Source organism: Schistosoma haematobium, chromosome ZW, assembly GCF_000699445.3.
Source record: "Schistosoma haematobium chromosome ZW, whole genome shotgun sequence".
Lineage (NCBI taxonomy): Eukaryota > Metazoa > Platyhelminthes > Trematoda > Strigeidida > Schistosomatidae > Schistosoma > Schistosoma haematobium.
In genome coordinates this window covers 38,444,332-38,457,277 of record NC_067195.1, presented here as the reverse complement: position 1 = coordinate 38,457,277, position 12,946 = coordinate 38,444,332, and the positions used below count along the sequence as shown (strand labels likewise).

The 12,946-nt window shown below is 39.9% G+C and overlaps 1 protein-coding gene across 2 annotated transcripts in view; it reads left to right on the top strand.

The window, feature by feature from the left end:
* Window positions 1-2,788: 2,788 nt before the first annotated feature.
* Window positions 2,789-12,946, top strand: part of GFM2_1 (G elongation factor, mitochondrial 2) — a gene marked incomplete at its 3' end in the record, with an annotated part of 35,187 nt that continues 25,029 nt past the window's right edge. The window contains exons 1-3 of one of the 2 annotated variants that reach the window (XM_035732588.2): window positions 2,789-5,468; window positions 5,732-6,083; window positions 6,117-6,260. Coding sequence is in view for 1 of the 2 variants with exons in the window: in XM_035732589.2 (XP_035586946.1) it covers window positions 5,781-6,083; window positions 6,117-6,260 (447 nt within the window). Of the gene's footprint in view, window positions 5,469-5,731; window positions 6,084-6,116; window positions 6,261-12,946 lie in introns of those variants that run through there. The other variant, XM_035732589.2, reaches the window with a different exon arrangement.

Below are 12,946 nucleotides of genomic sequence, written 5' to 3'. Positions count from 1 at the left end.
TTGAAAATTCCGACTTTGGTGTTGGTTGACAGTTGTTTTGAGTTCCAGATTTTCTTCAGTTGTGGATATGCTGCTCTTGGTTTGTGATATGTGGGCGAGAACGATAATGACTGGTTGTCTGCTTAGTCAGACATGTAGATTATCTGTCAAGTGTCAGATGAGTTATTTATTCCGCGATCCTTATAAATATTATTATTGATTGTTGTTGGATCGTGTCGTGTTTGGTGTGGAAATATATTTACGTTCTAGTTGAGCCAATCACGTGTTCTTGATCTGAGTTGTGTTGAAGTCCTGTGGAATAGACACTAGGAGGGAATCTAGTGTAGATATTTGTCTGAAGTAAATTAACATTTCATACATGTAAACGAAGTAAAACCGATCGTTATAACACTTTGTCGACCCGCCCCTTCACGTCTGTATCAGATCCACGGTGCTCATCACTGATACTGCCCAGTTATGTAAAGGTTTTTACATCCTCCAAAGCTTCTCCGTCAAGTGTGATTTGGTTGGTGCGTGTTGTGTTGTATCGAAGAATCTTGCTTTTCCCTTTGTGTGTGTGGAGACCTACTGCTGCTGAGGTTGCTGCTACACTGTTTGTTTTCTCCTGCATTTGTTGTTGAGTGTGCGATAGAAGAGCCAGATCACCTGTGAAGTCTAGATCATGAAGTTGCGTCCAAGCTGTCCACTGTATCCCCTACTTACCCCAGATATTGAGGTCTTCATAATCCAGTCGATCGCTCGAAGAAAGGGAAAGTTTGAGAGTAAGAAACTTTACATAACATCAGTCTTTACTTCGAACGAGTCTGTGAGCTGTCCTCCATGCACGAGTTTGCAGTTTAATCCACCATAAGAATTTCGTATGATATTGACTATCTTCTCAGGCATGCCGTAGTGTCGAATTTTCCATAATGTTCTCCTATCCACACTGTCAAATGCTTTCTCATAGTAAAAGAAGTTAACGTATAGTTACGAGTTCCATCCAATTGATTATTCAATAGTGTCGCAATTCGGTGTGTGCACGACCGAATCTTACGGAACCCAGCTTGTAGACGTCTACTGAGCCTTTCATCCAGTTCATCAACACTCCGTTGGAAAACATTCCTGGTGCTGACAGTAGTGTGATGCCTCTGTAGTTCTCACATTTGCTCAGATCTCCTTTCTTTGGCATTTTGATGAGGTATCCATGTACCCAGTCTATCGGCACTTGTTCTTCCTCTCAAATCTTCCTGAATAGGACGTTGAGCAAGTATGCAATTACCTCTATGTCTGAGTTTAGTGCTTCGGCTAGTATATATTGTCAGATGCAGCTGCTTTCCCACTCTTCGTTTGCCTGATAGCCATCCTCATTTCTTTCATCGTTGGTGGAATGTCTGTATGTGCTACTTCGATATCCGGTGGATTGAATGAAGCTAGTCTTTTCAAAACTTCTACCCGTCTGCTCCTCTCTCCTTGAGTTTCAGTGACTAGCTTACTTTGTCGTTGACCGGTTTCTCTGGCCTACAATATCTCCCTGCTAGTTTCTTCGTTGTATCATATAGTTTCATATTTCTTCCTGCATCTTTTTCCACTGTCGTTGCTAGTTCTTCCATGTATTTCTGTTTGTCGGCTTCTATTATCTTCATCTATCATTAGGTACACGGATATAATTTTGAACACTTTTCCCGACTTCTAATTTGACTGGTTTGGTATCATTTGATTATAAATGTGTTACGGACAAAAGTTTCATCAAACCCTTATTAGTTGGGGAACCTTTACTGTTGTAGACTTAGTGAAATTTCACTCAGCCATGTCGTCTTGGCAGTCGGGTCTCAGATTACCGACATTCCGCCGATACTCATCATGTCAAAGACAATAAACGCGCGTCAGTGCACTGCACGCTATGGATTGGCCCGTGCAACAGTAGTCACATTAAATTTCTTGTAACCTAATACTAGCATATTTCTGTAATGACGTCGATTGTTGTTTCCGTTAATCAGAGCAGCCATAATATCTGGATACGGTCAGAGGGTAATTGACGTCAGGCACTGACGGCAAGGTGTGACTTCTAAAATGGTGTGGGAACTTGATCGTTCGACAAAGATTATCACGGGTGATCATCTGCAATGTCAACTATCGAAATCAAGCCGCTACAAGCTTTTAAGAAGTTCAATATAATCTGAAAAATTGTGTTTAATTAAACACAAAATTTCAACGAAATAAACTTTCTAAAATCGTTGTGCAATTCTGCACGCGTGGCAAAATCATAATAATTAGAAAACCCGAAGATATTTAGGCTACTCCATCAAGAGTCACTAAATAAGAACTCAAAAGACTGTGTTTTACGATAAACTTGCTATGCAGAGCATGTATTCTACTCTAAATGGCTCATACATTCGCCGTTGTTAACAAACTCGTTTTGTATTGCGAATATTTTGAAAGAATTATTGCATTTGGGAAGTTATAAAAGACTTGAATCACGCAAGTCATGAATATGCCATAGATAATAAAGAATCCAACGGAGTCGCCATAAAAAATCTTCATGTAAGGCATGCGTAAATCAGATATTAAAGTAGGCAATCAATATAAAGAGGAACAATAGTGTCGATGTGTATCAGCCGTAAATAAATTCGACACTATTAAACTTACCATATCGTAGAGTAGCGTTTCACATAAGGTACCCAAAGATATCGCCACAATGTTTTGCTTATTACTTTAATTAACACTAACCAGAAGAGATTTGAAGAACCATCGAGATTGATCCGAAACATTATGGCATTGAAAATGGGTATGAAGGCGCTATTGTCAATAGGTATGCTGTAGCGCATTTTTAACGTGATCCTAACGCCAGCGACCTTCAATCTGTACTGATATATCCCCAAGTGTTTTTAATGATCTTCACTAAAAGCATTGTTTTCTGTGTTGTGTCTAAATCTACTCTTAGAAAGTTTGTTTTCTGTTCCGTTTCCAATGGTTGTAAACGTTGAATTACATGGCTGAGAATTGATCTCAGTGACATAAATACAGTAACTATTTCCCTTCTCTTTTTTCCGAACTTGGATGTGGCAGTGGCTTTAGAAGGGCTCCAGATGGTATCGTATTTCGTGTGACAACTAGCCACTTCATACATTTCACTTTTTTAAGCTATAGTGTCGGTAACAGTAAAGGGGATACTATATATAATAAATAATGCTATTCATCGTGTGCGCTTTTCGATTTCGTCGCTCTTGATCTCCCAAGTTTTTTAGGTTGAGGTGATCTTTTACGCTTTAGGCCAGACCCGTTTCTATTACAATGATAAGTTCCACTTTAGTATAGTCTATCCGCACATTTAATTCCAATTGTTTGTTAAGCAAGCTTCGAGGATTTGTGTGACAGGTCAAATGACAATTCAAGTACCTGCATCGGTGCTGAATCCTCATCTCATGAAGTCTACAGGTGACCTATCTTTTTCTCCCATTTCTAGCCTTGATTTTAGTTCTTGCCTTTTTATATGATCAGCGAGTTGTCTTTGAAGAAGAAGTCTCCTGACCCTTTCAGTTCATGTACACCCCGAGAGTGAACCCTGTGATACCTTAGTCATTAGTTTGTTTGAGTAAATCTTTGAATTAACTAACATCAGATTCTAAACTAGTTCTGGGTTCGGATTTTCTGTTCTCGACCGTGTGAGAAATAATCAGCGTATAACTATGATCAGCATTGGGTTTAAAATCGCAATTAAGGAATCCTACTCTTAGCTCTTATATCAGGTCGTTTCTTCTGCTACTAGGTTAATTCGTTGATTGTATTAGCTAATTGCTCATACGTTCTGAATTGTTTTTAAAGGCTTTTAGGAAGTAGATCTTTGGTGATACCTTTCAAAACTTTCTCTTTATTTAGACAAAACTCTAAAATTGTAAGTCTTGAAGTATTTTTTGGGTCTTGGTGCCGACTAAAGATAAAAAAGTATTTACTGTACTCATACAGGGATAGTTATTTGATTAACTTATAATCGTCATAAATACTCTTGTCGACCACAATATTCCACCTAAGCTTTAGTTTTTGCGAACTTTAATCTTTGGCACGTTTCAACGCTGATAAATATCTACCATTTAATTCTTGCCACTTGATCTGAGTTTCTTTACCCCAAATGCCCTGGTACGATGAGAGTGGGGAGAGTCCGCTCTCGCATGGTCACGCGTATATAGCCTCTGCCAGGGAAGTTCTACTCACTGCCTTCTCGTGGCGAGGGTGTTGTTTACGAAAATGAGAGGACGAAAAGCGAATGTCCGGCGCTTTAACCGGATTCCAAACGAATGGTGCACATGGGCTCCAGTATCCTAAGGGAACAAATGGCGTATGAACTGATTGTTGGTCACCGGCCTCCATGGGACTGCATCTCCTTACAATGTTCCACTGCCTTGTGGATCAGACCTTCAGATCGAAGGCTCGGGGAGTGGCCCCCTAAGAAAACCACCTGCTTCGGTTCGGGCACCCGGGCGGTATCACAGCCCTCACACATATCGAATGAGATTTGTATGGCGCATATGTATTCGGTGCCTCCTTGTACCAATATCTATTTGTTAAAATAAATAAATAAATACTTTACCCCAACGAGGTACATGCCATACACCTAAACTAAACATTCAAGTAATTCAAATTATGTATTCGACACTGCCGTTGCATAACCTTGAGACCAGTGGTTTTTTCGGGCAAGGTGTAGTATAGAAACGCTATTTACCATCAAATTATGGAGTTACACTTAGGTTTCTTCATTCACTAAAAATATCCTCAGTCAGTAAGCTACAACGTAGGACGAGGCACATATATGCATCGGTCCAAGTTGCCATACCTCATTAGCACAGCAAGATGAACACCGGATTCATAGGAGTAGTTAAGCCAATGGTGGTAATATATAAAAGATTGCATATATAGTATATTAGGTCTAAGTTCTTTATCTGATGGTACATATTTTATAGGCAATATTTATAAAAAAATAACATATAAGTATGAGAAAACCTTAGCAAAAGATATTTTTTGAAATACTAAAAATCCATTTATCTGAAGACAGTTAAGCACTGCAAAATCAGTATTTAATAGAAGTTGCTACAAAAATCCACCACAATACTGTTTGTTGCAGGGATTGTAAGACATTTTGGGATATACTTAATCTTTTGAAACAAATCATAGCGATGTAACACAATTAATATATTGTGCGGATCATGATTTCCTGATAGTTAGGTGGACATCACACCTCGACGTAGATTTGTTTAATTTAAATGTAAAACCAGTCGATGGCAGATTCGTTTGTTTATTTGAAAACTGATTGTGCTTTTGTCAGGTGGCTGAAGCAATCTATAGGAAACCCTATTTCTCATTTTGATTTGTACTTGTAAGACATCTTTTCAACAATAAAGGAAGTAATTCTTTTTTTAGGATTAGAACCCGCACTAATCATTACCACAATCAGGGATGTTAATACTAAGTTATTCGAGCTACCCAAACTAAAGCAGGTAATACTGCATGTAAGAGTGTTGTTTAAAGTGTAGATAGCTTAGATATAGTATTTTTGGAAGATAATATCTCATGATCCTCATGAATAGCAATTTTCCATAAGGCCTCACTTAACTCCGTAACTTCAGATAGGATATTATCAATTCCATACTCCTTTTAAAGTCACTTCCTCCAATGCTTGTCGAATAACTTATTCATTTGTCGCTTACTGTGTATTTTCGTGGTACATATTAGTTACCAAGGTCTTTCCCCCCTTCTTTAGATCAATCTTATCTAGGAGTTTTCAGAATTTTTTTACTGCTGGGATCACTATGTGGAATTTTCATGTCTTACTGTCGACAAAATTAGCTGAAGTTTTGAAATTCAAACAACCATTCAGAACACGTATCTACCATTTTGCTCTCCAACCCAAGATGATTAAATATAATGAGTCAATAGACCCAGAAGATCCTCGTCTCGTAAAAGCCGTTGCTCCAGCACAAAAATGGGAACATACGGGGTCCAATTTTGATGAACTTGTCTCAAGAATTGTGGGGATGATGACCATTCGAGGCGAAAGAGAGGTGGCTAGAAATGTAATGCGCATGACGTTTAGAGAAATAAAACTAATACAGGTACGTGTTTATCACTTTATTCATTTCTCATAGATGCGGAAAAACAAAAGTATTGCAAATATTTCGGAAAGTAAGGCTACTGTTATTAATCCCACTACTGTGATTCATGAAGCAGTAAAGAACTGTACACCTTTACTACTGCTACAATCAGTACCACGTGGTGGTATTTTGTACAAGGTAATAATTTAAAAAATGATATTAAGATTCCATTTTCTAACTATGAAGTGTTACTGAATGCATAGTCATGTTTTTTTTTTGCTGCGTTTTGTAAATTACTCACGTCATATTACTCGTTTAAATTCAATGGCCTACGCAGTGGGAAGCTGCTAATTTTGTGTTAGATTTTCGTATGGTTATGTATATATAATATTTGTTTGATACATGTCAACAAGGACACCAAGTGATATACTTATTATATTTCTTTTGTAAAATAATAAACAAAATAGATATCTAGATCATACAGGAGCTGTTTACTGGGCATTGAGATATACTTGTAAAACTAAGGTGACAGTTCACTGTTAATCGTAAAATCTCGTTGATTATTTTATTTCTGTATTTGTTTAAGAGCTTATTGGGTTTACGGGTGATTATAATACTAATCGCATACTACTTCATTTTTTTATAATAGATTACACTGTGGAATATTTATCTTATAAAATTCAGCCAATTTTATATTAATATCGCAACATTTTGCCTTCTGAATTATGAGCATTCCTTTTATCTACTTGTTGATACAAAAACATCTGTCCTCTACAAAATCACAAAACAACAGTGCTTAAGTTTTGGTAATTTCTATGCAAACAACTTAGTGAGTTTATTAGCTTGGATGTACATATCGCATAAATAAAAGGGAAGTATAATGCCAACTTGTAGTTAAATTCACATAAAGAAACATTAGTCGGGCAATTGTATTTTTGGTAAATCCTGGTTGTTTTGAACGAAATTTAGAAGAAGTTTATTTGTTTTCTCTAAAAGTAGACGTGCTTTTTCTTCGTCGTTGTACATTTCTACTTTCGGCTCGTCATCCATTCATTGAGATCTAAAGATACACTGGCTGACTATTCCACGACATCCTAAGATAACAATGAAATTAGAATTGAAAATTTGATTTGATGATTACGATATAATCGTCGTCAAATAAATCATATCAGTAGATTTCACACATACTACCTCTTTTTATTTTTCTCAATCCAGATTCTTTTATAATCCAATTCTTCATTTACGTTTGAACTTACAATTCACCGACACGATAAGCAACATTACTTTTTAAGTACCTAGACCTGAACTGGTTCATGAGGGTACTTGTGAGTTTTGAACAAAAACCCAGCAGCACTGACTTAAACTTATGCAGTATAACCCAAAAGGAAAAGAAATTCCCATCTCATTGTATTTTGGGTATGGTTACAATTAGAAAACGATTCTATACATCTGCACTATATTATGTATGAGTTTTGTCATTTGATTTTTAAGTTTGGACGTATTCGGTGTAGTTTAAGCCGAACTGTTTTTCAGGGTCTAGTAATATGATATTTTACCACTTATTTATCATCTTGGTAGTCTTAAATAAGGGAATATTTTAATCGCTGAAAAATTCCCATTATATTAAAACACAATTGTATGAACGAAGAATATTCTTTTCAATATTTTCTCATCAAGTTCTACAATTCATAAATTCAAATTAATAATTCATAAAATTGGCCAGATTTAAGGCAGCGTACATCATTTGGAAATTGTTATATATGGATTAAGAATTGTTGTTTGTTATGTAAAATCAATTCAGATCGTTAATGTTGGGGCTGTTTAATATAAAGTGTTAACTTGAATCAGTTTATAAGTGAAATGAAATTGTGCGATAAAATGATCAGAATAAATATGGTCAACATGGGGTTACCAAGAAAATAGTGGAATAAAAATGGGAAATTACGTAATATGTAGAATAATATGAATTAGTAGTATGGGGGTTGTGGAGATTATTACGTTTTAGATTGAGATCATGAACCCGACCGAAGCTGCTACCTTAACGCGGTGGTCGGGCTTGCCTATCGTGATGAAGCAACCGAGCTATATTGGCTGGAACATATGTTCCTGTAGGTTCTACCATGCCAGGCAGGTCGACTGGAGAACGGTAAGACTAAAAGTAGCAACTCAAGGTCTGAGGACGAAGTCGTACTTCTGACTGTAGAGAGGTGTGACAACAGTAAGGTGTTTCCCTCAGACAACCAGCATCTGCAGCGATGCTGCTTTCTCACAAATAAGGAAGGGGTTAGAAAAGTTGGACTCTAAAAATGTCACACCTCACCTTACCTCACGGATTTCCGTCTCCGGTGGTAAAGCCCTTTGAAGAACGGAGCTGACACATCAAAAGCTTTCCACGGAAAGGCCGTGCGCGACCGGCCTCAAGCAGTTGTCCCTTGGGTTCTGCGGTCACGCTCCCAGGTCTTTACGACCAACACTAATCCAATTTCCTTTCCAGGTTCCTCAAGAAATACCCTTCCACGGTGTGGGCAGCCGGGATGTGACACCAACCCTCATACCCGTAGTAGCACACGAGACCAAGTTGGTCACATTCAAATCCTTCCTACACCTCCTAATACCTCTCTTATCTCCATGACTAACCCTCCTCACGTCTCTTTATCACCTCGCACCACTAGGGCAAACGATTCGAGTACGCGGAATTTTATTCCTGGTCTCCTGAAACCACGCTCTAAACTACACGTAGGAGCTTTTAACGTCCGAACACTGTGCCAAATAGGACAGCAGGCTTCCTTAGCTAAGACTTTAGAATCCCGCGCCATCGATGTGTGTTGCGTCTCCGAAACGCGCATACAGGACCCGAGTAGTGTCATTCACTTGACCTCACCATACCAAAATAAAGAACCGACTCGATTCACACTTCGTGTATCTGGAAGCCATGATTCTGCTTCCCATGGCTTCGCCGGCGTAGGTAGGATCCCAGTAGACAGTCGTTTGTGCGCTGTCCGACTAAACGGAACAATAAGGATCTGAAAACACAGGGACACTCGTCGTTACCTCTTCGTCGTCTCTGCCTACTCTCCCACTGACTGCAGCTCAGACGATGTAAAAGATGAGTTTCACAGAAAGCTCTCCGACCTTCTCCGAAAAGCTAGGCGTTCTGATGTAGTAATAATGGCCGGTGACTTTAGTGCTCAATTAGGTAAACTAAGCGATAGGGAAAGACACCTGGGTGGATCTTATGGTGTCGCGGCTCAAAGAACAGATAATGGCGACCGTCTACCGCAGCTATTATCAGATAACCGTATGTTTCTTACAAACACTAACTTTAAGCACAAGAAAAACATCTTTTGACATGGCGAACCCCGAATTTGTCCCAACGTTGGACCCTAATAGATCACGACGCTATCAGCCACTGATGGAGGGGCTCGATAGAAGACTGTCACTCATTCCGGAGCACATGCTTAGATTCAGATCATTTTCTAGTGCGAGCGCGTATTTGTCTGCGTCTTACTGAACGTAGGAAAGACGCTGCAAGTAAACCTCTTAGAGCCCTCAGTCAGTCAGTCAACTACAACGTAGGACCAGGCACATATATGCATCGGTCCAAGTTGTCATACCTCATTAACACAGCAAGATGAACACCGGATTCATAGGAGTGCTTAGGTCAAAGGTGGTAATATATAGGAGAAAGATTGCATATAAGGATACAGTACAGGAAGAAAGAGTTAGCTCGTAGAAAGAAAGATATGAAGCAATTTTAATCTCTTAGTTTAAGGGAAGACAGGGAGTATATACACCTACGCCATTGTGATCGATCCTGTACCATGTCACCCACAGTCTCCAACCATTGGTTACGAAAGTCACGCGGACCCCAACCAAGTAGTCTGCATCTACCAACATGGCTCAGACTAGAAGTTAGTGACTTCAAGCACTGATGCCACATTTTGGTTTGGCCGCCCTAACTTTCTTCCAACCATCCCTAACACCAGTTAGCATTGCACGACGTGGTAATCGCTGTTCGGGCATACGTAACACGTGGCCCAACCATCTCAGTCGATGAAGATTCACAACCTCATCAACTGATTTACCATCATTCCCTAATACCCTGCGTCTAACCTCACTATTACTTACCCGGTGATCCCAGCAGACGCCAGCAATATTTCTGAGGCATCTGTGGTCAAATACTAGTAGCTTACAGGTGTCTTCTACTCTTAAAGGCCATGTTTTGCTGCCGTACCTAATGATAGTCAAGCTAAGAGTATATTTCAGGAACAACTAGAAAAACAGTTAGGCAGCCATGTACGTGATGCCCACCGCGAGGCAGCATGGAATGATGCCCGAAAAGCTGTGGAAACAGCAGTGATATCTGCTAGTACGGTAACCCGTAAGGTTAGGGAGCAACACTGGATCTCAGCAGCATCTATCGCACTGATAGATGCTCGGAAACTCATCCCATCTGGCTCTGAACATAATGAGGAGCGTAGTCAGCTTAAGCGCAAGCTGATAAGAAGTCTACGCAATGACCGTGAACAGTGGTGGGTAGCGAAAGCATGAGAGATGGAAAAGGCAGCGGCAATAGGTGACCGCAAACAACTGTTCAGACTTGTTTAGGAAACCGGTATTAGGTAACCGACTGTTAGCGAAACACTCTCAGAGAAAGATGGACATATTATTCATTCTCAATCCAGGAGATTGGATCGATGGGCAGAACACTTAAGGGATCAGTTCAACTGGCCTTCAGCCACACTTCGGTTTCCCACGATCTCCAGTCAACCTGAATGGCAAGTTAGTGTAGGTCCTCCGACTCTTTACGAAGTTGAAAAAGCCATAGGAAATCTGAAGCGAGGGAGAGCATCAGGCCCTGATAGGTTTACTCCTGAGATTTTTAAGGATGGTGGTTCAGTATTAGCAGTGAGATTAACTGAGGTCTTAGGTAGAATTTGGGAATTGGACGTAATCCCATCTGACTGGTCTCAGTCACTGATTGTGCCAGTTTATTAGAAAGGACAAAAGTCCTCTTGTGACAATCACAGAGGAATCAGTTTGACTAATATAATGTCTAAAATATTAGCTTCAATAATTCTTCGACGCCTAACTAAAGCTCGTGAAGAGCAGACTAGAGAAAATCAGGCTGGTTTTCGACCTGGACGTGGTTGTATAGACAAGATATTCACACTACGTCAGGTCCTAGAACATAAACACACATTCAGACGCCCCACAATCGTAGTATTTCTCGACATTAAGGCGGCATTTGAAAGTGTTGATCTCGAGGTTCTGTGGTAGTGTTTGTCATTGAAAGGAGTACCAAAGAAGTACATTAACCTTGTAAAGGCTCTCTATTTGCACACAACTGGTCGAGTGAGAGCTTATGGCGAACTGTCATCAGAATTGATTACATCAAGTGGTGTTCGTCAGGGCTATCCACTCTCTCTATCCATGTTTAGCTTTGTCGTTAACGTGCTTTTAAACATAACACTTTCCACATCTAAATTTCCAGGGGTTGAAATTTTACCAGGAGATTCACTTGTTGACTTAGAATATACTGATGACATCGTTCTATTTGGTGAAGACGCTGACAAAATGCAGAGTCTTATGACCATTCTAAGCAACAATGCATGCATGTTCGAGATCCGATTCTCCCCCTCGAAATGCGAAATGTTGCTTCAGGATTGGGTTACTTCGACACCCGGATTAATAGTACGGGGTGAAGTAGTTGAGCGTGTCGATCGCTTCACTCATATTGGAAATCTCATCAGCCCTTGTGGTCTGGTGTGTGACGAAATCTCATCACGGATACAGAAGGCTCGATTAGCTTTTGCCAACTTGCGTCATTTATGGCGTAGGCGAGATATCCGTCTAACAACCAAATGACGTGTTTACTGCGCAGCAGTTCGTTCCTTCCTACTTTATGGCAGTGAAACATGGCCGGTAAGAGTAGAAGATATTCGTAGGTTACTAGTATTCGATCATAGATTTCATCGAAACATTGGTCGTATATCCTGAGACTATCGAGTAAATAACGCAGTTGTTATTACGTTTTTGATTGAGATCTCTATAACCCCCATACTAGTAATCAACATGTGCTAACTAGTGACTAGCTTCGTGAGGGAATTCTCGGAGTTCTAATGAGAAGCCGTGATCAGTGGAGCTAATCCATGTCGGGTAGAGACAGGTATCTACCTCAGTACAATGGAAGTTGGTCGCGCAAATTTGTGGATTGGTTGATGTTAGACACTATCACCATTGGATGCCGGCTCAGTGGTCCAGTTGGTTAAGCGTTCGCGCGCGAGACCGAAGGCCCTGGGTTCGAATTCCGCGGGCGGGACCGTGGATGCGCGCTGCTGAAGGGCCCAGCAATAGGACGAAACGGCCGTCCATTGCTTCCAGGTTTCCAAAGGTGGTGGTCTAACATCAATCGGTTCATGATCTCAATCAAAAAATATGAATAAGATGAGATATAGTAGATTTAGGGGTGGATATTGAATAAATTCCTCAAAAAAGGTTATCAAGTGTAAAGATAATAATAATAATAAGTTTGGGACATAAAATGAACATTAATCAGATTACGTCACCATATTATAAAATTAATTATTAACTAGGTGGCCCCAAAGTTGGCCAGGGTAAAGTGAGTGGCGGAACATACTTCTTTTGGATACAAATCTCTGGCTTTTTGATCCGGATAGCAATTGCTTCAGCCGTCTGTAGAATTCGCAGTCTGACGCAATTAGGTAGACTGCTGTCAACACGATAGATTATCGCAAACGATTGCTCTATGTTGGCTGTATGCCTTGTTTGAACTAGATGGTGTAAGATGGAGCTGCTAACAGTTTTTACTACACCTTTGCTTAACCACACGGGAAGGTGCTCACGAGCCCGAATGTATAAAT